At 38.1% G+C, this 27,032-nt stretch overlaps 1 protein-coding gene across 6 annotated transcripts in view; it reads right to left on the minus strand.

The window, feature by feature from the left end:
- Positions 1 to 284: 284 nt before the first annotated feature.
- The window catches only part of SH3GLB1 (SH3 domain containing GRB2 like, endophilin B1), a 32,926-nt gene continuing 6,178 nt past the window's right edge, over positions 285 to 27,032 (minus strand). For 2 of the 6 annotated variants that reach the window (XM_043520543.1, XM_043520545.1), the window contains exons 2-11: positions 26,480 to 26,621; positions 20,228 to 20,356; positions 18,276 to 18,409; positions 17,777 to 17,869; positions 16,072 to 16,158; positions 13,817 to 13,840; positions 9,867 to 9,956; positions 9,185 to 9,285; positions 4,661 to 4,892; positions 285 to 759 (exon numbers count right to left, since the gene is read on the minus strand). In XM_043520543.1, the coding sequence (XP_043376478.1) occupies positions 652 to 759; positions 4,661 to 4,892; positions 9,185 to 9,285; positions 9,867 to 9,956; positions 13,817 to 13,840; positions 16,072 to 16,158; positions 17,777 to 17,869; positions 18,276 to 18,409; positions 20,228 to 20,356; positions 26,480 to 26,621 (1,140 nt within the window). In that variant the 3' untranslated portion in view covers positions 285 to 651. The remainder of the gene's footprint in view (positions 760 to 4,660; positions 4,893 to 9,184; positions 9,286 to 9,866; positions 9,957 to 13,816; positions 13,841 to 16,071; positions 16,159 to 17,776; positions 17,870 to 18,275; positions 18,410 to 20,227; positions 20,357 to 26,479; positions 26,622 to 27,032) is intronic. The other 4 variants (XM_043520544.1, XM_043520547.1, XM_038412362.2 and 1 more) reach the window with 4 other exon arrangements.

Below are 27,032 nucleotides of genomic sequence, written 5' to 3' on the forward strand. Positions count from 1 at the left end.
AAACAAAAACACCAAGCAGGGTTTTCTGGAAGTGTTACTTTAAAAAAAAAATTATACATAAAAAGAAATTAAAAAATAAAGCCTTGGGTTTTCAACTAGGAACTCAATTTATTTTAAAATTTATTTTAATTTTATCATTAATTGTTAACCCCAAATGTCAACAAGTTCCTATTCAATATACCACGTTGGAGAACTAGAGACAAATATAGTTTCATTTTTTAAGTGTTAACACCTGGTTTTTGGCTATTCACTATGTTGAGCAAATAACTGGAGTCAGACTGATATCAATTCACAATAAATTTATTTTATGCGAGGAAAGCAGCTTGCCATTAATGAAAAATTCAGTAGAAAACAGTGCCTCCTGCTTTCAGTCTAGATTACTCAAAAGTAGAAGCTTGGTATTAGTGAAAACGTCAGTAGAAACAATTCTGTAGGAAACATTCTTGGCACATGAAATAAAAGCTTTAAACACAAATTAAATCTGAACAGAGTATTTACCATGCAACAATACTGGCAGAAGAGTTTCTGATGACTGGTATTCTTATCCCTTAAGCCAATAACATGGAAGACACTTAAACCTGCTTTATATAAAGTTAATTGTATATAAATATGGTGTCACTGTAACTGGCAGTCTTTATTCAAGCCAGCCATTTAGTTTAGCAGTTCTAAGTAAGTAATAGGCACTTTGCCCTTCTGATTTCCCCTTTCACCCATCAGCCAGTCTGAATCCATACCAGGGACACTGTACACTATGATCACCTAAAAACAAAAATACACCATTAACATTTGACCTAGAATAAATATTCCTGGCAATAAAGAACAACCTATATACACTTGAAAACTTATGTCCCATCTCAGTCTTCTCTTTTCCAGACTAAAGAAACCCAATTTTTTTTTTTTTTCAATCTTTCCTCATAGGTCATGTTTTCTAAACCTTTAATCATTTTTGTTATTCTCTGGACTTGCTTCAATTTGTCCATATCCTTCCTTAAATGGGGCACTAGAAACTGGACAATACTCCAGTTGAGGCCTCATCAGTGCTAAGTAGAGTGGTAGAATTATTTATCATGCATGCTTACAACACTTCTGCTAATACATCCCAAAATTATGTTTGTGTTTTGGTTTTTTTTGTTTTTTTTTTTTAATAATAGTGTTACTTTGTGATCCATGAAAACCCCCAGAACCTTTTCTGCATTCCTTCTTTCTAGGCAGTCATTTCCCATTTTGTATTTGTGCAACTGCTTATTCCTTCCTAAGTGTAGTACTTCGAATTAGTCCTTACTGAATTTCATCCTATTTAATTCAGACCATTTCTCCAGTTTGTCCAGATCATTTTGAATTCTAATCTGGTTATCCAAGGTGCTTGCAACCCCTCTCAGCTTCAAATTTATAAGTGTGCTCTCTATGGCATTATCCAAATAATTTATGAAGATATTCAACAGAATTGGACCCAGAACAGATCCTTGAAGGACCCCTCTCGATATGCCCTTCCAGCTCGACTGCGAGCCATTGATAAGCTGTAGCTCACGAAAGCTTATGCTCTAATAAATTTGTTAGTCTCTAAGGTGCCACAAGTACTCCTTTTCTTTTTGCGAATACAGACTAACACGGCTGCTACTCTGAAGCCTATTCAGAGTATGGTTTTCTAGCTAGTCGTGTACCTACTTATAGCACAGGGGAGGGCAAACTATGGCCCACGGGCTGGATCTGGCCCATCAGGACTTTCAATCTGGCCCGTGGGATTGCCAGCCCCATGGTGCAGCAGGGCTAAGGCAGGCTCCCTGCCTGCCCTGGCCCCGCGCCGTTCCCAGAAGCAGCCGGCACCACATCCCTGCGGCCTCTAGCGAAGGGGAGCGCAGGAAACCCTGGCCAATGGGAGCTTCGTGGGTGGTGCCCACAGGTGAGGGCAGCATGCAGCAGAGCCACCTGCCCCACCCCACCCTAGGAGCCAGATATGCTGGCCACTTCCAGGAGTGCCATGGGGCCAGGGCAGGCAGGGAGCCTGCCTTAGCCCTGCTGAGCGCTGCTGCCACCCCAGAGATGCTTGAGGTAAGAGGTGCTGGGCCAGAGCCTGCACACCAACCTCCTGCCCTGAGCCCCGTCCTGCATGCCGCACTCCCTTCCACACCCCAACCCCAACTCATGGCCCTGCATAAAATTTCCCCACCCAAATGTGGCCCTTGGGCCAGAAAGTTTGCCCATCCCTGTTATAGTAGGTTCATGTAGGCTATAGTTCTCTAGCTTATGAGATTATATGAGACAGTATCAAAAGCTTTACTAAAGTAGACGATACTTGCTACCTCCCCCTATCCACAAGTCTTATTACCCTGTCAAAGGAGGATATTACGTTGATTTGACATGATTTGTTCTTGACAAATCATTTTATTATAGGTGCTTACAAATTCTTTATTTGCTCCATTATCTTTCTGTGTAGTCAAGTTAAACTGACTGGTCTGCAATTCCCTGGGTTGTCCTTATTCTCCTTTTAATACAAAGGAATTTTATTTGCCCTTATTTCAGTCCTCTGACTCTCTCCCATCCTTCACAAGTTCTCAAAGATAATAGCTAAATGGCTCAGAAATCTCTTCAGCTAGCTCCTTAAGTATCCTAGGATGTATTTCATCAGGCCCTGCTGACTTGAAGACTTCTAACTTGTCTAAAGGCATGTCTACACTTAAAACGCTGCATCGGTGCAGCTTCAACACAGCTCTAGTGCTTGAATGAAGTCACTAAGCCAATGGGAGAGAGCTCTCCCATCAGCATACTTAGTCCACTTCCCCGAGAGGAGAAGCTTGCCTGCCGATATAGCGCTCTACATGGGAGGTTACATCAGTATAACTACATTGCTCTGGGGTGTGAATTTTTTTTTTTTTTTAACTGATATAGGTCCATACTGTAGACCAGACTTAAGTAATTCTTAACTTGTTCATTTCCTATTTAACCTGAGATCCTACTCCATTTACATTGATAGTCTTTATGTTTGTCTGATGACTAACAACTTTTTTGGTTAAAAACAAACAAAAGGCATTTAGTACTTCAGCCATTGCTGTGTTTTCTGTTATTGGCTTCCCCTCCTCATTGAGTAATGGGCCTACCTTGTCCCTGATCTTCCTCTTGCTTCACATGTATTTGTAAAATGCTTTTTTGTTACCCTTTATATACCTACCTAGTTTAATCTCATTTTGTTCCTTGGCTTTTCTAACTTTGTCCCTGCAGGCTTGTGGGGTTCTTTGTATTCATCCTTTGTAAGTTTCCACTATTTATATGGCTCTTTTTGAGTTCCAGGTCATTGAAGATTAATTGGTTAAGCCAGGATGGCCTCTTACCATACTTCCCATCTTACCTACACATTGATATTGTTTGCTCTCATGCCGTTAATAATGTCTTTTTAAAAAGCTGCCAACTCTCAAACTCTGCCTCCCCACATAGACTTGTTTTTCTTTTGGATTTTACCTACCAGTTCTCTGAGTTTGCTATCTTGAAGTCCATTGCGTTGATTCTGCTGTTTTCCCCTCTTACCATTCCCTAGAATCATGAACTATCATTTCATGATCACTTTCACCCAAATTGTCTTCCACCTTCAGATTCTCAATTAATTACTCCCCATTTGTCAGAATCGAACCCATAATAGCCTCTGACCTAGTTCCATTCTCCACCTTCTGTAATAAAAAGTCTCCAATGCATTCCCAAGAATTTGTTGGATAATCTGTGCCCTACTACATTAATATCCCAGCCTATAATGCTAATTAGCACTTTAATAGATTTTATTGTCAAATAAAAGCCCAATTGTGTCATTTCTTTCCAAGTTCTCTGTTGAAACCAAGCTTCTGTGCTTGTGCACCCATCCCTGCGTGTAACCCAAGCAGAATTTAATGACTCGGTCATTACAGTGGTAACACCAATGGGTACTAATGGAGGGAGATATTATATAACATGAAAAGGGATGGCAGAATTGAACCCCAACTGCTTAACTCATAAGATAAACACTTACTGTGCCTGCCTCACAGAAGTTATCCCCATTTTATGATATTTGGATATGGAAGTACCGGGCACTTCAGTGACAATGAAATTCTGATACATTAGATCAGTGGGTCTCAAGGGGTATGTATACCCTCTAGGGGTACACAGAGGTCTTCCAAGGGATACATCAACTCAACTAGATATTTGCCTAGTTTTACAACAGGCTACAGAAAAAGCACTAGCTAAGTCAGTACGAACTAAAATTTCATACACAGAATGACTTGTTTATACTGTTCTATATACTATATACTGAAATGAAAGTACAATATTTATATTCCAATTGATTTATTTTATAATTATATGGTAAAAATGAGACCATAAGCAATTTTTCAGTAATAATGTGCTGTGAAACCTGTATTTTTGTGTCAGATTTTGTAAGCAAGCAGATTTTAAGTGAGGTGAAACCTGGGGTATGCAAGACAAATCAGACTCCTGAAAGGGTACAGTAGTCTGGAAAGGTTGAGAGCTACTGCATTAGGTTACACAGAGAGGTTTCTAGCCTCCACTCCAGAAAACTTAAGTCACTATTTCTATGTTGAATACACAAGTTTCTTAAAATAGTATTTAAGACATTTAAACTTGTTAGTCATGAGTATACTGGTTTTGAATTACTATGCTATTTAGAAAAAACACCTCTTACCTCATCTGCAAGAAGGGATAGTTCACTGCTGTTTGCAGCATCATAATCATAGAGAACTCTGGCTTTCCTGCTGCCACTTGATGCTTTCAGTTCACTGAAGCCTGAAGTAATTACGGAATTGCTTACTGAAGGCAATGAAGCAGAGGCAGAAGCCAAGACTGAGGAAGCAGAAACACTTGGCACTGGGGTTGAGGAAGACTGATTATTGTTAGAGAGGAAGGTAGATGGAAAGCTGTGGAAAAACAAGATGACCACTGACTGAATTATTTCAACACATGGAAGCAAGTCTTCATCACTATAGTAAGAGTTTCAATTATATGACCCTGTGACCTTTCCTACCAACTGTCTAACTGGCACTACACATTGTGAGAGCTTATTACTTCCTTGAAGTCTGAAGTATAGTTCTCTTCATGCCAGTTGCATCTGTCAACGCCCCAAATGGGAATCACCTTTGATTCATGGATTTCACAAGCAGAACCATTATAGCTGATAGAGCTAGCTACTAAGCATTGTTCATGAATGATAGGTTTTATCAGTTTCGCAAATAAAACATCCAGCTATTGGACATGAACAGGAATACTTACAACGCAGGCAATTTCTCTGACAAGAGAATATATTGCCCATTAAAAATCACACACCCTGGAAGCCATTGTTGTGCAAACCCCCACACTCTGCCCCACTCACCCTCACATACCCTCCCCCCAACTACGCCCCTTACAGTCTATGTACAAAGTGTTCCAGCCACTCTTGCTCAGACATCTTGCTGCAGATCCCCAGTTCCCCCCCCACCTCCATCAGTCCTCCCACACAGGCTGGAAACCCCACTGGTGCTACCCCTTTCACTCTCCTGATGTGGGGAAGAGACTTCACCCTTACTCTGCCTACTTTATTTCACAACAGAATAGCATTCATGGGATTTCAAGGAAAATTAAGAGCTGGGGTCTTACTGTGAGCATCTCACAATTCAAGTTGGAACTTGCATATACTGGCTGCAAACTCCAGAGTAACTACATACCCAAACAAGAACATAATTTCAGCTCCTCAATCAAGATAGAAAACTAAGCTAGGACATCTGCCCTTCTTGCTTGGCAGCCTGCTTCTGCAGAAAGTCTGGCTGTTGCCTATATCTGACAGCACTCCAGTGGTCACTCAGCTAGTACACACGCCCAGTGGTCTACATATCCTCTTCATCTACCTACTCTGAGCAATCAGCAGCTATGCCCCATCTATTTACAAATGTAGGGCCCTATCCAGTGTGAAAAGTACAACTCAAGAAACTGTCGTGCCACACTCCATGACTAGTACAATGGACACTTCCTTGTCCAAGATATATGGCAGGAAGGACAGGAATTGGTTTAACCACCACTATAGTTTTAAGTCAAGTAGATTACTCTTGTGGTAGTTCTGTGCAAAAATTAAAAATTCTTCCAATTTTATGTGTCAATAAATAAATGTGGCTCCAGCATGAGGAGCACAGGCCACTGGCTGCACTGAGGTGGGAAATCACCCTGAAGCCCCCACCTTCCCTGGTACTGGGACTTGGCAGCAAAGCTGCACCTGATCCTGACACAGTGCAAGGGCTGGGCCTGCCTCAGAAACACCCTGAGGCCCTGCCCCTCTGCACCAGGTGTGGGTGGACAGGCTTAGCCCAGCAGGATCTAAGTGTGGAGGACTTCATGTGGAGGGATCCAGGTGTGTGGTAAGAGGTTTCTGTGCGGGGCAATCTGGGTGCAGGCGGCTCCGTGGGAGATCTGGATGTACAGGGGCTCATGGGTGGGGGAAGGGAGGAAGGTTCTGGGTGAAGGAGCAAGGGGACTCTGCAGGGGATCCAGGTGAAGATAGTTGGGGATCAGCAGGGGGGTTTGGGTGTAGGGAAAGGGGCTCAACGTGAGTGGGTCTTAGTGTGCGGGGCTCAGTGGGAGGGCATGAGTGTTGGAGGAGTGAGGCTTGATGTCCAGGTGCAGCTAGTTGGGGTTCAGTGGGGTGGGGGTCCTAGTATAGGGGGCTCGTCAGAGCGGTCAGCCCCCCAAATCTTCACCCATGGTAGTCCGTTCCCGGTGGCTTCCCTTTGCTTCCCTGCTGTTTTCTGCAGGGAAGCACAGGAATTCTGCAGAGGGGGGCTGTTTTCTGCAAAATCCCCACAGGAGTAGCAGATGCAAGTTTCATAGGGCAGTTTGAGAAACTTTCCAGCCATAGACTGAGCATCGGCAGGACTATGGAGATACAGTTAAGGCCAAGTTTCAAGACCACACTGACATACTTCCAAGAACATAGACAGTTTGTAAAAACATGCTAAAAATAAAAGCATTTGTACATGCCTAGGCAAAGAAATTAGTTAAGAGGAACAATCTTCTTTAGGTTAAAACTACTATGTTTAAAGCAAGTCCTATTTGCTTTCTATAGATCACAGTCTAGTTCTTGAAGTCTGTACTCTTGTCATTTGCTGATACTCAGAACAGTCTTCCAAAAACACTTCATTTGACTTATCATAAAAATTTAAGATATCCAGAAATCCGTGCCCTTATTCTCACGTAGCTTCTCTTCAACTTTTGATTCTGCGATACGTGTTGTATACAAGTTACTTAATTTATACTAGTGTACCATCTTTCATGGAGGCTCTCAATGCGTTTTACAGATATTAAACCTCTTAACTTGTTCATAACTAGCACAAGCACTTTATAAGTGGAAGAAATGAGGCACAGGGCTTAAGTGACATAAGGTAGTGATAAGTCAAGAAAACACTCCGGAGTATTAAGTTTTTCCTGCTATAGCTACTACACTCTCCCTCTCATTAAGGAATGCATAAGCTTTGCCTTATCTATATAGAGAAATAGAACGCCTCATATAGTAGGGCCTCAGAGTTATGAATACCTCGGGAATGTAGGTTGTTCGTAACTCTGAACAAAACATTATGGTTCTTTCAAAAGTTTACAACTGTAAATTGACTTAATACAGTTTGAAAACTTTACTATGCAGAAGAAAAATTCTGCTTTTAACCCTCTTAATTTAAATGAAACAAGCACAGAAAGTTTCCGTACCTTGTAAAATCTTTAACTTTCCCTTTTTTTAAAAAAAAGGGTTTACATTTGCTTTTTCTGGTCTCTGCTGCTGCTGCCTGATTGCACACTTCCAGTTCCAAATGAGGTGTGTGGTTGACTAGTCAGTTCGTAACTTTAAGATTCTACTGTATGTATGTTTTGCGCTTGTTGTTTTAGAAGCCCCCATACAACATATGCATTTAGAATCCAACAACAAAACTTATAAATGAGTTAGTGCAAATTATAACACTGCTTCAAATTTTAAGAGATACTAGTTTCAAATGCCAGTTATTTCTATGTTTGTTTTGATAAGGCAAGTTAATGGTAAAATGGTAAAATTCAGTTACCACTACCACCACCCCAAAAAAAAAAAAAATAAAATTCCAGCCACTGAGTACGTTAGAATGTGTTTCAGCAGGTGTGCTAAGAGTTCTAGATAAAGCAGCTTGCAATTTACAAGTGGCTGCAAAAGAGAACCTTTTCTTTTAGTAAGGAAGAGGTTGTTAATAGAAATTATCCAATTAGGGCGTGTCTACACCTTGAAATATACCAAAATAGCTATTCCCGAATAATTATTATATACAAGATAAAATTATAATTATTCGGGAATAGCTATTTCGGAGTAAACCTCCACATGGACATTGATTCCAGAAAGTTTGCTCTCCATTTAATAAAGGGGTCTGGCATACACCATAGTTTCAGAAAAATTCTGATTGGGACAAAGGGTTTGAAATAGGGAGCTGTAGGGAATGTATGGAATCAATCAGCATACAGTACAATTCTTTAAAGCATTTTAGAATTCAGAGCACATCAAATTAACGAGTCTTTTAGGCAACAGATGGTTTCTTCCACTTGCTTTTTTAAAAAAAGCTTAAGCTATCCAGACTCTAGGCAAGTAGTCTACCTACTCAATTGCTACTATTAATTTCCCCATCAAGCTTCTCATATTATGAAATGTATTTCTCCCCATAGTAAATTGCTTTACTAGTAATCTGCTCTAACTCTGGAGAATACCTCTCTCAAATCAGTTTAAGGTCTTGCACATCAACACTTAACTTGCTAATGTATCTACAAGTAGTACAATGGTCTCCACTGCATTTGATAGCTGTTTGCTAGAATGAAACATCACCAACACAGTAGAATAGTTAGCAGTATACTGCTAGGAATCCTCTAGATCTCTACCAGAAGTGATCACATTACAGACTCCGCAAAGTCTCCGTCTCACTTTATGCTTCGCAGCATTGGCTCTATCTACAGATTTGGGATTTTTGCTCCACTGGTGCACCACCACCACCCACCAACAACAACATCATCATCGTTACACTGGTACAAACCTTGTTTTGCACCAGTGCAGCACATCTGCATTAGAGGTTTGCAGCACTATAACTACATTAATGTAGTTATAGCAGTGCAAGTTTTCCTACCTCTAAACAAGTCCTTACACAAAGCTTTGTAACTATAAAAAAAGCTTTCGCAGTTTTATTACCTTCCGAGTTGTTTCTGGAGGTCCAACATATATTGGTAACATTGTGCATAATAGGTCATCTGAGCTTCAACAAAATCATTCAGACAGCGAAGATGATGTGCCTATAATATAATGAAGGGTTCAAATTTTTAGTGCATATGAAGAATACTATACCTGCATTTAAAAAGGCTGGCTTGGTAGCTTAGCATCACTGGCAACCCTGAACTGGGGAGGTGACGGGGGAACACCACAAATTCAGGACCCAGACTCACAAGATCATTGGGATGTTAGTGCTCTAGAAACAACATTTTCAGGCCTGAGAGATAGGATACTTGCATGATGCCCATCATTCTTAATTCTCTGCCCAATTAAAGAGTTATTGTAGTATAGAGTAATTTTGTAATGTGTAGCCTCAATACAGGGTGGGTCTGGTGGTGGTACTTTTCTTACTTTCCTCTAAGCTTCTGTAGAGGAGACTCTTTGGGCACCTTGGGCCCTGGGGAGACCAGAGTTAAGTTAGCTGGACAGCAACTACAGCTTAGAAGTTGAGATTCAAATGGGTATGTATTGTTTAACACATTTTAAGGTGTTAAGGAAAATTAGCATTTTAAAAGCATTTCCAAGCAACTTCCTGTAGTGTTTTTTTTTTTGTTTTTAAAGAGGGTCTTAATTTTATTCATTTTCTTCAAATTTAGATACTCACATGTGTACTGCTGATGCCTTCCAGCAGCAGTCTGGTAATCTCTGCTTGACGGTCAAATTCACTCTGAGTTATTCGTACATCCTGTTCAGACTGAAGAGTATAAACTTATTAGAAGTTTGTACAGCACAGCTTAAAACAGTGATTACAGTTTCTATGGGAAGGCCTTGACCCTACAAACACAGACAGGTGCTTAACTTTATGCATCTAAGTGGTTCCATGGACTCCAATGGGACCGTTCATATGCATGCAGTAAAGCACATGTTTAGGTGTTTGCAAGATTAGGGCCCAATTTTGCTTTCATGCTCTACAATACTAAATAGATTACAGCTACTTCGTGTTTTCAAATAGTTGCAAATATGAGACTATTTGCCAAAATTTTAACAGAATGTTTTATTAGTCACCAAGCTTTATGTTTGGTCTACCTATCCAGATCCATGGGTGCCTCAAAATTAAGATCTTGAAGGAGAAAATGAAATTTAGATTTAGTCCCACAGTCTGATGTTTTAACTTCTCTGCTAGACTAGAAAATGAATTAGGCCACCAAACAGCAGAACATCTTTAAGACTTCATATACAACACTGTAATATTTATTTTTACAAATCTTTCAAATTCCTGGATTGCTCTAATGCTGCCAGTTAGCCTACAGTTATTAGCCATTTTAGAACAAGTCTAAAATGATCTATTAACAATAGAGGGTCTCATTTAACACAAGAACAAGTCATTCTGAATTCCATACTGTTCTGAGCAACCAATACCACCCAAATTGCACGACTTTTTTTCTTGCATGTCATTTTACCGAAGTCTATATTTCTGCATTCTACTATGGAAAATTCCATGGGAACACAAAAGTGATTCATTCAAAGGAATATGCACAGAAGAATTATGGAACTAAAGTATTTCTGGGTTAAGTTTTTACAGCCACTTTTGAAATTGCTTTAAAAAAGACACTGAAAAAGCTGTGGAGAATGAAGTATACAGTGATATTTAGCACACAAGCTAATTCATATTAACTTTCCAAACTTTGTGCAGAGTGTACCAAATGGACAGCATGAGTCCACTAGAACTTGTTCTGTCAGAAGTCTTTCAGGACAAGCTCTCTTACTTCTCCCTCTCCCGCCCAAACAAGCAGTTTTACTTTCAGAGAAAACGGCAGAGACATTTACTATAAATTCTTATGCCTGAAGTGTTGACGCTTATTGCTTCAGAAGTCAGGACTTCACCAGCACAATGAACTCATGGCCTGCCATTCGGAAAGAGCTGTTTAAGAACAGGAAGGAAAATAGGAGGGTTTGTGTGTGCTTTATTTTGGTGTTTGTGGTTTGTTTTTGTTTTTTTTTTTTTTGGCGCAGGGGAGAAACTGGAAGATTGAAAGACGAAAAAAAAAAAGGAAGAGTTCCATTTCCTGCTTTTGCATTCTACACAGTTTCCCACTGGATGGGAAAACTAGTTAATTGTCTTCAGTTTTTACAAAAGTTACTTTTTCGTACTTCAACTTGCAGTAAATTTCAGGTGATTGTTTTAAAAACACATACAGATATGAAGTTGTAGCAAGGCTGATACTTAAATGAAACACTGCAGAGTGCAAATTATCCACTTTAATGATAGAGAAAATAAAACAGATTCCTTCCCATACCAAGTTCATTAAAGACAAAATAAGAAGTTGTACAACTGTGTTAAACAGGTGCACACTGAATTAGTTCACCAGACAGAAGGGCCTTTGGAAGTGCCACTGCTTTTTAAGTCAAGCTTACTTGCTATATGTAGAGGGTTCCTTGAATTGGAGGTTGTAATGGCATGCTCCAAGATCTCTAGTTCCCTGATCTTCCCACGCATTGCCTCATCCCCTTTTTCACTGCTGCTGATTCAAGTGTAGCATTATGGCATACCATTTATATTCCTGGGGTAAAACTTGTATACATGCACAACTGACATTCTGAGTTCATGCAACTTGTAACCTTATCACCCCTGTTTTTGAAAAGGGTTAAGGAAAAAGCCTTGAAATGTAAATCTAGGCTACCCTGTCCCTCAGTGTAGAACTGCAACCAGTCAGTGAAACCTCCTGTTTGAATAGGAAGTAGCAGGTGACTGTCACGGTCTTGCCATGAAGAGCCCTTGACGTGATACCTGCTCTCCACCTCAGTTCAGACCATGGATATGTAAGCCTTCTGGGCTGAAAAGCTTATTGATAGATAACCAGTTGACTCAGAGTATAGTGCGTCCAGTGCAGGCCACACTTCAAAAAAGAAGGTTAATTGCAAAGGATGCAGAAGAGCTACAAGACTAATTCAAGGTCTAGAAATCAAGCCTTGCAGTAAGAGACTAAAGAAGTTCAGTCTATTTAAGTTCACTCTAGAGAAAGTTAAGGGGTGACAATCACCATCTACACATGCCTACCTAAATGGGAAAGATTTGACAGACTAAGCTAGTAGAAGCAGGCATAACTAGATCCAATGGTTAGAAACTGAACGAGACCAATGCAAACTTTAAATAAAAAAAATTTGTGATTTATTTCAAGGCAATTATATCTATAAAAGATTAGTTTTTCTAGTGGTTAAGTGATTCTCCATCATCTAGAGTCTTAAAAGCAACACTGGAGATCTATTTCTAATGATAAAGCTATTTCAAACAGAAGTTACCGTTTGATTTAGAGATTAGTTTATGAATCAGACTACCCTCCATCCCCGGGCTTTCAATAAAGGGAAGATAGATCAATCTAAATGCATTTAGATTGATCTACTGGGCCTTCGAAAGGAGGCACGAGCTATAGATTGGAGGATTTGACTGGGTGGTCTCTGGTTTTATTACTTTTTCATTCTTTAAACCCGACAGCACTTACAGCAATAGATAGGTACTTTACAAACCTAATAAGGCATTCAGAGTTTCTAGCCTCTCTGTTAAGATTTGAAAACAAATAAGCCAATAGCTAGCGTTGAAAAGTTGCCATTGGATTTTTCCTTAGATACACATAACTCAGTCCCCCAGAATTGGCTTCTGGGATCCAAGATAGCTCTCTAGAGTAGACCACTTCTCTGCTAGTTGGTGATGGAATGCCGTTCAGGCTGCTGCCAACTGCACTATGACTAGTCTCCAGCTTCCCCCAGAGAGCTGCTTGTAGCAGCCTGTATAACCTCCTGTCACAGAATGGTAGTTCAATAGTATGGAACAGCATGATTTGGCAACAAGCTCTGATGTTCTACTCCCAACTCTCAGACTTCTTAAGACTTTGCTTCTTAGTTTTGCCATACAGAAAGAAAGGGGAACCAGTTTGATAGTGTTTATGATAGCACTGTGTGCGCGCTAAAATCCAACAGAAGGCAGACACAAGCCTCTGGTAAGTCAAGTGAAGTCTCGAAGTATCTTGTCAGCCTATGGTTTTGTCTTGCATTCCATTCCATTTGCAGGCAATTAGTTGTTTTGCAGGCCCACCCAAGAGTGCTAAGGCTAGCACTGCTTCTCCTTTTTTCACCCTCCTTCAGATGAGCTTGCTACTTCTGCAGTATCAGTTCCCCATTTGAGTACTAGGAGGCTGACAGTTGAACGTCCATCTTTTAAATTGTCTCACAAAATCCTTCAAGAAAAATCTACAATGCAATTTGTTACTGTGATGTGTTTACAATAAGATAATATCCTAAGAAATTAACTATTAACTACTGTCTTGTTACTTGCAGGCTTATCATATTATATCTTGCCACAAGAATGTCACATGGTGGCAATGGTTACTTAGAAACAGTATTTCTTCAAATTCCAAGTTTACTCCTAAACACTATACTAACGATGTACCTCACTTCACTACTGGTATCTGAAGGTCTCTGCAAGAGGCTAAATAGTTAATGCAATACTGCAGAATGACTGCCAACAGTGTATTAACTACAAGAACACCGAACACCCTTTATTACACTGTACCAAACAAGTAATTGTTTCATAATGCTGCAGTTTAACTGTTTACTTACTTTTGTCACTTCCTCTGCCCAAATCTTGTCAGCATTAAGAGTTAAGACAGACATTTAGAACAGCAGAGAGTGGTTTTAACATAGTAAAGCCATACTTGTGTGTTCTTTAATAATTCTGCCCCCGCATCCCCCCCACGAAGACGTAAAGTTTTTAAAGAGTAGACAACTGTGACTCATTGCACCCATATGAAGGCCTTTGCTATGAACTATGTTCAGTCAAGAAAATGTAATGCATTCTTTAAACAAAATAAAGAATTCCAGTTTAAACTGTATACTTACAGCACTATATTACGTACATTACGTGAGGTTATAGAGCTATTATAAACTTAAGTGGATACTCTACAGAGCACAAGTGATGAAAATCCAAAAGTTCTCCAAATTGGGAACTTGTCCATAAAACATGAAGCTCTTACAATGTAAAATATGTAACTACTTGGAAAATGGATACAAACTAAACAACAACCTAAATTACTTATTGCAAGTTATAAATAAAAGATTTTTAAATTTAGTTATGAATACTTTAAGGTTCGCTAAGATTGAAATATTGATCAACTGGAAGATATGTTCACCCTTCACAAGAGCCTACTAGACAAAGCTATGTTAATATAAAACTGGGAAATTGACACAAGCGATTTCTCTTGCCATCTTAATTCCATTATTGGTTGCGGCCTCCACAAGGATTTGCATTAAACTGGACAATTTCGGTCAACTGGACAATTGATTAAAATTCTATTGTGACATCTCAATAATAAGTTAATATTAAACTGAATACAGCTACAACAGGAGTCTGCCTCACAATGCAGCTTTTCTTTAGTTTATGATGTTGAAATTAGAAGTTTTTTGGAAAGCCATACTAACACTGTCAAAGTTGTGGTTAAAACATACAATTATGACCCAAAGACTTCATTAGTTTTATAACTAGAGGTAAGATTATTTTGGTTTAATGATTCACTGTCCATCAGCGATGGAATCTTTAACACTTCAGCGTTGATTTGTATTACAGGCCCCATTGAAAATCAATGCCATATAGTACCAGATGCTGTACAGACCAAGGACACCACCATCACCAGAATGAGGAATCATCATAGAATACTATGCATGTTCTACAGAAGAAATTTTGACTAGTATACTAACACTCTGGTCTAAAAATTGTGTAAATATTTTCCAGGCTGAGAAAGAATCTGCAAATCTTTGCAACAAGTATCTTACAATTGTTATTTCTAAATTAGCCCAATGATCATTTTGCAATATTCATAGTTTCAATTGTTTGCACAATTAGTTTGATATCAAAGACAAGAAAGTCCCTAAAATATTTAGATTTACAGTTTATTCCAACTGTGATAGAGAAGAGACTCTGATAGCTTTGAAACTACAAAGATTATGATGTTGAGATTATTTATTATGATAATTCAAACAACGTCTGAGTCTAATCAGATGCTATGGGCACATAGGTTGCTCATAAACTGTTATACAATACATGTCTGTGTGCATGTGTGTATAACTATATCTGTGTTCCTGGTTCATTGGGTGGGTTTACTGTGAAATCTGGAATCATTAGGAGGTAATTAATGGAAATCCATAGAAATATTACCCAGACAATTATATATACTGGCTTGGACTGGGTTCAAGAGGTGAGCAAACATCCCTCTTCCCCCAGAAAACAGTATGAAGGGTCAACCTGCACTGACTGTGGATAAAACTCTGAACCAAAACATGTACACACCCACTGGATGATGGGTAATCCCTGGTAAATTTAATTTGTGTTTATGACACTATTTTATGACATGTTCTCTGTAATGCTTTTGACTGGTTTGGGGTGCCCTCAAGGACACCATAAAGTAGTATGAGGTGCAGTTACCCTGAAACGGTCCTGTACAAAAAACTATGGGGAAAGTCAAATAATGCATTTCAGTTTTCCCACAATTGCACTTAATTTTTCAATAGTAAAAAAAATTTGAAATTGGTACATAAATTTTCTGACATCAGTAAAGTTGTGGAAACAAAGCTATAGTATTGTGTACACTTTAGATTATTGGATAGTCTGACAAGGACAATTTAACAATACAGAGCCATGAGTCATCGATGTAGTACTCCTCCCCCCCCTTTTTTTAATATAAAGTAAGGACTCTAAGAAATTGGAATATTGATTCTGTTCTCCATTCCAAATATTTGATATGACAATTAAGGCCACTAGAGATGGATAGCAAGAGGAAACACTTTGTAAAAGAACATATGAACACAGAAGGCCAACAAACCTTTAGCCATTTTACATGCAGCAAGTTGAGCATGTAAGAGACATTTACCATAATGTTATTTTCTTCGGGCTGAGAGATGTTTAGTTGCTTTAGTGCATAGATAGAGACAAAACCAGGTTACACTGTTATTACTGTAGGTGAATAACATGTTACAGAACACAGAATAGTTAAAACACTTCAAGATTGAACTAAGCAAGTGGTGAAGCATACCTAGAAATCCAAACAGTTGCTGGTTTAATTCAAGTAGTTTTATTCAGCCATTTTAAATACTGCTCTGGGCTACTTCATTTAGCTATTAAACATAATGGTGCATGACTTATGAAGAGATTAAAGTTACATGTTACTCCATCTCTATTTGTTTCATTTTCTTTTACAGAACAGAGAAAAGATTTGAAATAAGACCTGAGGCTATCACAGACAAGCACTAAAACCCTCAATGACAGTGTGCGCTACTGACTCAGACATTCACTACAGCCATCAAGCCAGGCAAACGTCCTTCAGAAATAAAGGATGATCCATGGTAACCCGAACCAATCCCTTTACACTTCTTCACCCCCTCTTGATCTTCTGGCTTCTACTCTGAACATTCACTACCAACTGCACAGTAAGACTTTAGAGGCCCCTTTGTGTATACTCTGGAAGCTTGAAACCCAGTGTTCAAGAGGCAGAAAAGCATTAAAATGTTGTTAGTTTGAGTTATCGGCCACTAAAGTGGATTTGGAATTGAAGTATAGGCAAGCAAGATGGTAATGTAGATGTACCTTTAATTTCATCACAAATTGAGGTGTACTTTATAAAATGCAGGTAGGCATACCTGTGCTAGCTTTAGCACAGAAGACGTGATGTCACGAGCTTCAGTGCAGGCTAGCTGCCCCAGTTCAAGTGCACCTCCCAGTGGGAGTGGGTATATATTCTGGTTGCTAGCCAACACCAGGGTCTGCGCACCACATCTTCACTGCTAGTGTTATCCATGCTAGCTAAATTAAAGCTAATACAAGTATTACACCATAATTTGCAATGTGGATGTACCCTAAGAGGTAGGAAGTCTCATGATCTACCACCAATGAAACATTGACAGATGAATGTTTACAAGAAAAAGTATTTTTCTATTACTAGTCCTATAGTAATGATCAGCAAGTAATTTGTTCCTCTGAATAAATCAGGAGATTCATTCCCTTCCCCAACTAACAAAAATCTAATAATGCGTGTAAGCATATCACAACATAACTTGAGATAAAACTAAGATGAATGAGGCCACTTAAATGTTTTGGAAATGGTTGTTCCTGGGATTTTTATGTTTGATAAAATGTGTAAAAGCTATACTGGCCCTAGCAAGCTAATACCTAAGGTAACAGGACTTGTAGCTGTTGATATGTAAAAAGGTAGCAAGATGTGATAAGTTCTCTGAAATTATGTAAAATGTGTGAAAAGCCATTTCAAAGAAAAAGAAGAATATTTAGCATAGGGCAAGGTTGAGCCTTCTGAAGGCTCCCAACTAGTCTACTTATGCTCCCACACTTCTAGTAAACAATCAAACCACCAAATTTTTTATATAAAAATATATATATATAAATAAGTAAGTGTCTGGCTTCTAGCATAAGTAATTACAATTTGCATAAGGCCAGAATTGTCTATGTTTGAGACCCAAATGTGGAGAGTTATGGTGAACTTCTTGTTTTTTTAATGAAAAGATTATTCTACTTACTGCAGCTCTAGCTTCTGCACCTTTTGCCTTCTTCAGTCTGGTTTTTGCTGCATCCAAATCTAGTCTTTTATTTTGCAATAGTTTGCGTTCTTTCTGGAAGTTTAGGAAAATCAGTTGGTATAAAGGATCATGAAACAAGTTGTGGGCATAAAGATCACTCACTTATTACTGTGGATTATATTTGTAACATACTGCATACAAGCAGCCTCCTAAAACTGAAACCACAGGCATAATTAGATGCAGAATTAGATCCAGATTTTTATTACTATTATTTTAACTCTTATCCAAGATAAGACACTTTCAAGAAAATTTTCTTGAGTCAGACAGCCCCCTCCCTCCCGCAAAAAACCCCACGACATGCATTACTTAAGACAAAAGTCTCAACTGCTTTTTCCTTATTGTAAGTTTAAAGAAAACTCCATGATTTATCTATCCCTTTACTTAAATGTTTATATTTAAAACTATTTACAAAGTGTTGAAAATACATTTGTCAACTTACAGTAATTGTTTTATAATCTCCTTCTATAAAATTTCTTAGAGGAGTGAGGAAGTTTATAGCAGATGTTTGAATTAGTTCTCTATCTGCTGTTCCAATTCGCTTTTGTGTTTCTCCACATTTAATTAATGCATTTCCTGCAAAGGAGAAGAGATGGCTGTTAAACAGTGATTCCTATAGGTGGTTATGCAAATTTCTACAAGCACAAGAATTTAGGCCAACATTTTGAAGAATTAACAAATGCTAAACAAATATCTTTTACAGAAAAAGTTAGAACCAAGGCTGTTTTAATGAAAGTCACTAACTGGAAGTTCTGAAGGAACTAACATTCATTGTTAGATCTTAATCTATTGAATAGTTATAACACTGTGATAGTAGTACTACCTATTGCAATTCCATTTCGCATTTGCTAATGAAAGTTCTAATTGTTAGTATTAGTCCAGAAGCATTTTCTCCCTTTTGACAGTTTGATTCACCCATCCAAGGTTTTGCTAAATAGAAAAATGTCAACTGTTGAGAATGCTTTTTGCATTTTATGTAAACTCTGAAAAAGTCTACTTTTGAAGACACAGGTAGGATTTGTACTTTAATACAAAATGTTAGTAAATTTGATTCTGAAGAACAGGGTTATGAAAACAACTTCAGAGAGACACCATGATCAGATGCTTCCAATGATCACACATTTTACTGTTCTTAGAATTTTTAATTAATTAAAATAGGAAAGGGACTGGGGACCTTATCATTCAAAGTTTGTTTTGTATGCCCTTGAGGTATGGAACTTTTCAGTGCAAGTGCTGAGCAATACCAGTTTCCTACCAAAATTCATCCTTGCGCAACATATTAAGCATCATGCAATGACATCATTTGAAACCTAATGCTGTAACTTACTTATTTTTGCATCCTAGAATGAATCAATCAAGTTGCAATGGCTGCATACTTAAAAGAAGTTACACACATTGGTATGAAGCAGCTGCGTTTCATTTAGTTTGTTTTAAAACTAAGACTAGCAAGCTTCAGGTCTGGTTAATACTTGGACAACCAGCCACTGATGTTTAAAGTGCATTGTCACTTCTGATTGTAAAGGTTGCCATTACTGAAGTTATACCCATACACTTTCTGTGAAAATCTATACGTGGATGCTTCAAACAGAAAGAGTAGATTATCTTCTACTTAAACAGAAAATCCTATTAATTTCAGATGCAAAGATCTACGATTCAATTCCTTGTGGAAATTCATCTCACAAAACAAGGTTTTTTAAATTTACTTGCCCAGCTGGCTTGTGTTCTGAAATGAAAATTATTAAGCTTTGTAGTATGTGTATTTTGGCAACAATATACCTATATATTAAACAGTTGGTTAATTTTAACTGTTACCTATATTAAACTGATGGGAAGGTTTAAGAGAAAATGGGACCTGGATTTCATGTTATTAAGACCCAGTCTCTAAAATTTTCCTGGAAAATGCCAGAGATGACATTATAGAGTACCACCTTTTTGGGGGAGTAGCGAAACATATCCATGAACAAGTCTACTATAATTCTAATAATCCCTTGCAGAAAATAGTTTAAAAAAAGAGTCAGGACTATGAAATTGCACTGAGATTTTAAACAAGAACGTAGTTGTTTCCCACAGCATTTCTACTCTGAACACAGTACATATGTATTTCATATCTTTTTCAAATAAATCACTGTATTCAAAAGAAAGGAACTGCATTTTTCCCTTGTGACTCAACGTTCATAGGGAAACAAAATGTGAGCTATCTGTTCAGGTAGTAAAGTTATGCATCCACTAGGGGGGTAGAGTTAGGGTTCCAACAGCAGCTATAACTAATGCTACCCTCATCTTCATTTTAGATTAAGGTTTCAGAGTTTTAATATTCTCAAAGATGTACATTGAATACATAAATTTGTGCAGTTATTTTTTGAAATTTGAGTCATCTCCTTGGCTCAAACTTACCATATGCTGTTCCTGGGCCAAACTCATTCCCTGCATCAATCATATACTGGCCTAGTAGTTCTGGGTTATTCATACGACTTGGTGCTTTGCGGTCCAGCTTCTCGTAGACAAATTCTTCTATTCTAGCATCTAAAAAAAAGTGTTATTATTTGTGAATTTGAAGTGCAATTACTGTAAATCAAAGCAGTAATGAAAAAAATCTTCACTCATAGAAAATCAACTTACTAACTAATTCATTCAAGGAATATCAAAGTATTACATAATTGACAAAATCAGATAAAGTGATAGTCACTAACTGTGAAAAGTTAGTCACAATCTCCATCTGCTCTGTATACAAGTATTTCTAATATTATCCATGAAAATTCAACACAGGCTCTTGTAATAAAGCAAATTCATACCTTCTTACACATCACCAGTATTAGCTGTTATGCGGGGTACGTCATCCCTAACACTCAAGCCATACTCCATTGTCATTAAATGCAGTTGCAGTTCCGACTGATTTCATCTGTAAGCTAGTGTAGACATAGCCTAGCACTTTTGTCAGTATAACTTATGTTGCTGAGGGGTGTTTAAAAAAAAAAGAAAAAACAACCCAAAAAACCCCACACCCATGTGACACAAATTACACTGACAGAAGCACTATGGTGTGGACAGCACTAAGTTGTGGGAGATGCTCTCCTGCAGACATAGGTATTGCCGCTCATTGGCGGTGGGGTTTAATTATATTGATTGGAGAGCTTTTCTCCATCAGCATAGAGCTACTACATGGGAGATCTTACAGTGGCACATCTGCGTTAGTACAGCTGTGCCGCTGTAAGCTCTCTAACGTAGACATGGCCTCAGTAAGCAGTTCTGAATTTACCAGGAACAGAACACAGCCTTCTTCCCTATAGCCCACAGATGTCTGTTTCCAAAAGTACTTAGTAAAAATTCTGCCTCGAGTCAGCAGTAGATATCATTACATGTAGCGAATAAATCTGTCGAGTATGAAAGGGGTTTTTTGGTTTGTTTTTTTTTAAATAAAAAAAAAAAAGACATGAAATCTAGAAGCCACACAAGTTATGCTCTCTTCAGCTTTCATTTCTTTAATATTTCAAAACTCTTTACGTGCTAGAGATCGGTTTGACACTGAGCCTTGGATGTGAATACACCTCAAACTTTGACTTGGCTAGAGTCACGATCTGAGTTTTGTAACTTCAGCTGATCTCTGATTTCATAAAGAACGCTTATGCTTACCACTGAAACTGTCATGCACTTGTCACATACACATCCGCCACAAGTTTCTCATGAGCTACAGTAGCATTTTGGGGTAAGGACTATTGTATAGCGCCAAGTAGGCTTTCCCTATATTAGTGATTGCTTGTACCCTTTAACTGTAGCATAAACAAATCCGTTCACCCTGTTTACATATCCATTACTATGACTTAGAATCCAGCATTCTTTTATAGCAGAGCTTTTAGTTCCATTACTCATAGGAAAAAATGGCTGTGCTTGGATTGTGGAGAGAAAATATAAACGTTTTAAAGGTACCAAATAAAGCATTTATGCAGAAAGCATTAAAGGAGCTTAATCTACTGTTTTAGAGAAAAACAGATTAAGGTGTGACACTCAAGATGAAGAGGGATAGCTGATTTGAACTGAGTATTTTCAGATTAGATCAGAACTAAATACAATTCAGAGCTGAAAGTAAGGTTTAGATAGCATTATTGAGATATTGCCATCCATTCATTATTTACACTGTAGTTAATGACTCAGGCTCCTCATCAAACGTTTAGTGAGACATTTTATAAGCTGTTTATTTTTTTCTCTTAAAACCAGAAACCCAAATTATTTAAGTGTTTAAGTTTATTTCCTCTATTATTTCAAGCCAGAGACTCAAAGCACTGTAATTTTATTATTTATAGTCTGAGTGAACCAGAGACAGTTTAAATTTTAAGTGAATAAATTCAACAAGTGTTTCAGGCCCTTAAGTTTGCTGATTAAGAGAGATCAGATACTGCACTGGAACCTAGACTTGAATCCTAGACTTAAAGTCAAGCCAGGGTGACAACTCAGCTCAACCTCCCATAGCACTCCTGCCAAGTAGATGGCCCAACTGAGGTCAGAAGGGGAACCTGAAACTGTTGCCTCAGCATTACTGCATCTCTGCTCCTAGCAGCAGCTCCATATGAAGGAAAAGGGGAAGAGACCAGCCTCTGGAGTAAGGGCCCCACATTCTGTCCATCAGCATTAGAGTGAGACCTGTCTCATTTCCAAGCATTGTGAACGCACAGCTCCTCCAGCAACTCAATGGAAGGGAAAGTAAGGAAGTATTGCTTACTTTTAGAGTAAGGGAACATTAGTTCTAGCTACCAACTGTGATAAGCGTGACTTGTTGCCAAATACACTGAAACTCTTCTCTATATGTCTGAATCCCCACCATTTCAAAGGTGTGGGGACAGAGAAGGGAGCGAAAGGGGAAGGAAAGTTACTTAGCTTGGGCAGTCATATCTTTTCCAATACCATTTGTTTATCAGCCACTCATCTACTGAGGTCAAAATTTTCTGCAATCATCCTATGGTTGTAGGAAGCAAAGAACTTAGCTCTCTGCAGCATCTGCTCCTCCTCGGCCCCAAAGAGGAGAATGGAACTAGCATTTTTGTTTATAGGCCATTCTATTTATGTAATGGGAACTATAACATGCGGGTGTCATAGAATTTGGCTTTTAATTATATTTTTATTCAAGGCCTGTGTATCCAGCTGCGACAGAATTTACTCTGGAATCCACCTCTTGCACCAAGTGTGCTCCATGATTTCAGCATCATTCAGTTAAGAGAAGTGTTTCTATTTTTCTCGATGTCAGGAAAACTTTGAAGATGCTTGAAACAATAGTTTTGAGAGGCATGAACTGTTCACCTGTTGAGGTAAGTGTAAGACTGAAACCCAAAGATGACAGTTTGCATCAATACTGTCAACTATTTCACTGCTGCTCATTTTAGCAGACATATGCAGCTAAACTGCCTTACTCCCTCCTGGATACTATGAGCCCCACTCACCACTTTATGCAGCGACCAAAACACTCAGCTTCACCTCTGACAGGTTCTAGAAAGCAACTAGGCTTTAATACAAAAGTGGCATATTAAACTAAATGTGGAACACCATAAAATTGAATTTTATATCTGAACAATACCAGTTGTAACACTCAATTCCATGCTGAATTAATCAAAAACACCCATCTTTTAATTTAAGAGAATTTTACAGGATTTCCAGTTTGCCACACCAGAATGTCACAGAATCCAGGTATTTTGCTACAGTTTAGGTCCAGCTTCCCATGGAATACTGTGAAGATGTGAACAGCCTACAAAAAATTATGATTTCTAATGGCTACTATGAAGTTGTGAAAATTGCTCTATCAGTGAATACCTCTGTGTAAAAACGGAATCCACTGTGGGCTGACAGCGCTTGTGTACCCACCAAGCTAGGGAAAATGGAAAGCTGTTACCCTTAGTGACTGTACTCTGACCACACTATGGGTATGTAAGGAGGTTGGCTGAAGTTGGGGAAAACTGATTCTCCTAACTCCTCAACAGGGAGCTGGGATTTGGAACAGCTGAACAGAAACCAAGGTGGTGACACTAACCTTAGAAGGTTAACCTTCTAACCTCAACAGAGGCTGGGTGGGTCAGGGAAGACTCACAGCCACATAGGAAGTTTTGGGCAGGAGAAGGGAAGAGATCGGGATGTTTTTGTAGCAGGAAGCCCTGGTATAGCTGCAGGACCAGCCAAGGTTAAAGTGCTCCATGGTTAGGAAAAAAAGCCATGCATTGCAGGAGGAACATGGAAACCTGCAGAGGACTCCGACCTTAGCCCAAAGAACGCTCTGCAGTGGTGAGGCAGGGAAATGCATGCAGGCTGTATTTCTGTACAGATCTGGGTACTTCTCATGAATTAAACAGAGTAAAGTCTGTGTTATACCTATCCCATTGAAGAGTTAACCCAAGCATATAGAACAGCTTCCAGAGTAACAGAGACTTTGACACTGCTTTTCTATTACTTTAAGATGAGCAGATGCAGACTGAATCATAAATTGAGGGGCTCTTGCTATAATTGTACATGGCACTTTAAGATAGAACCCTAAGCAGGGTGGATAAAGATCAACTTTTTAAATAAAAAACGAAATTTGGTTTATTTAATGCACTCAAAAAAAAAAATCAGTGTAGGCTGCCATAATTTCAAATATATTAAGGTCTAAACTCAGTATAATCTATTACAATTATTTAAATTAAGTAAAAATATTGAAGCAGTATACCACTTTTGCTGTGAAATTTTTAGATTCACCAAACTGGTGGAAGTCACTGGCTGAGCACCTGGAACCAGAGTCTGTTATTAACAAAGTGCTAAACCAGCTTTTGATGGCAGTAGCCACTTCTGCAGGTGCAGAAAGAATATTTTCTTTTCAATGTATTCAATTCAATGACTAGTTCATTGAGAAGCCAACTGAAAGTTGAAAAAAAAAAAAAAAAAAAAGCAGGAAAGCATGTTTTCTCTCCAATCTCTGAATCAAAAACGAGGTGTGTGCGGATGAGATCTAGTAGTACTGAAGTTTTGAAGAACAGTGACCATACACAAACAGTTCAATTCAATAACTACGGATAATACTTCCTTTGTTTGTTAGGCCAGTGTCAAATGAAAACGGGTTTGCTAAACTTTGTCCAGCACATTTAAGATGTTTTTTGTTCGATAAAACAGTTTTAAAATTGGTTTGTGCATTTTTAATTGAATTCCAATTTCTATCCAAATATAGCTCAATGTAAATGAGTAAAAAATTAATCTAGCAAATTAAGGCATTAGTTAATATTTTAATTTAAAAATGTTAATGTTAAGATTATGAATAAATGTATGTGAAGCTATATAGTTGCTTAAATATCTATAGAGAAGGTTTCCTCTGGTTAGGAAAAAGCACCAAATTTAGTGTAAAGGCTATATTTAATTGAAAATCAGTATGTTCTCATTGGTTGGTAACCATTAAAATCAACCTGTCTTTAGGAAAATAACTAAAAAGAGTACAAATGTAAAGTAAGATAAAGATTAAGCATTTAAATCAATGTTTCCTGCTTGATGATTAAATAATGATTAAAAAAATCTGATTTCAGTTAACTGTTATTTACATCAACCCATCCACCCCAAAAGACATTAAAAACAAACAAACAGTTTATATAATTTAAACTATGTTAGTTAATGAGAATCATATGACCCACTAATAAAAAAAAGAATCTAGAAGAGGAAAAGAAGATTATAACCAATTGAAACTGTAGGGGGAATTGAGATAGAATATAACTCAAGAAAATAATTCAAGCTATAGATTGGCCAGGATAGTAGGTTTACAACTTGGAGTTAAGCCAACAGCTTGTAATGAGAAGCTTAGCTGATGAATTTAGTCTTATTCTGCGAGCAGATTATTTGAATTTACTCACTTTAAGGATTTACTGCCAATATTTGACATTTGAGCTTTGTTGCTTGTGTGTGACCTATCAGGAAGGATCACGATCTTGTTTATTTTCCAGCTGAATAAAAACACAAGCACTTTTGGTTTCCACGAATACACATGAAAGCTTGAAGTTTTGTGAACATTTTCCTAGTAAACCACCACTCAAATATTTGTGAAAAGCAAACCAGAAGGGCAATTAGCATGGCCAGAACAGATTTGTTGCAAAACTCAGAAGAATGCTGGCCTTGTTCACCAAGGTCTAATCAAAACTCTTTTTAGTAAAGAGTCACTAAAGGTAACATGACAAGTGATCAGAACCCAAGTTCCTATTCTCAAAGAAAAATATCAAGCAGCATCATGCCCCTAATACAATGGTGGAGAAGCGACAATACAGACTGTGGGAAGAGTGACACCTATTAAATAATCAACACATCTTCCTGAGCATTTTGTTTTCCTTTGGGGTAGGGGGAATTCTCTCATCTTAGTACTGATGAAGACGGACCCTGCATAGCTTAGATAGGCTCTGATCCTGTCATATCTCAAGATGTTTTGAGACAACCCTCACACAATCATTATTCTACTATAGATTCCAGATGCCGTTTTATGTAGTCAAGTCTTTGCATTAGAATTAAGAGCTAATTTATTGCATTATATCAAAAAAGCATTGTACATTTTGTACATGCAAGTTTTAAACAGGAACAATGAACTGCAGTGTGTATAAAGTACACACACACACAAGCCTGTTAACACGGAAGTATCGATAAAAAACCCAACAAGTTTCTTACTTGGGTTTGGCTGCAATAAAACCTCTGTCTGCTTCATAATTTTTTCTGTCCACAGTTTAGTACATTCTGCTTTGCTGAGGAGGTTCTCCAAGTGAGCATCCAGTTCAGTCTTCTCTGCTTGACCAAGTTTTTCTTCGGTAAACTATTGGTTAAAAAGAGCTAGGTTAGCAATACGAGTCTGGTCAGCACAAACAGCCTCATGTAATGTTAGCCTTTATCTAATTATGTTTTATTTCACGTAAAAGCTTTTTTGAAGGCTGACACTTGACTCAGTTTTCAGCAACTAAGCCCTACTAATATTACCGAAAAAATAATTTTAAATGAAAAGAAGATACCTTTGAAAGCTAGCAAATGTGCATTTGAGTTTGCAAGTTCATAGTTTGAGCTTTCAAATTCTTACTGAATTAAAACATACTATTTATTTCAACTGGTGTTTAAGTCACCACAATAGGATTTTAGTTTTAACATGGAGAAATTTCATGCTCATGAAAGAGCACATAGCATGTGTGTCTGGATCCAGAGACAAATATGCTTTCCCAAACAGCTCTATTAT

Source organism: Dermochelys coriacea, chromosome 8 (genome assembly GCF_009764565.3).
Source record: "Dermochelys coriacea isolate rDerCor1 chromosome 8, rDerCor1.pri.v4, whole genome shotgun sequence".
NCBI classification, from domain to species: Eukaryota; Metazoa; Chordata; order Testudines; family Dermochelyidae; genus Dermochelys; species Dermochelys coriacea.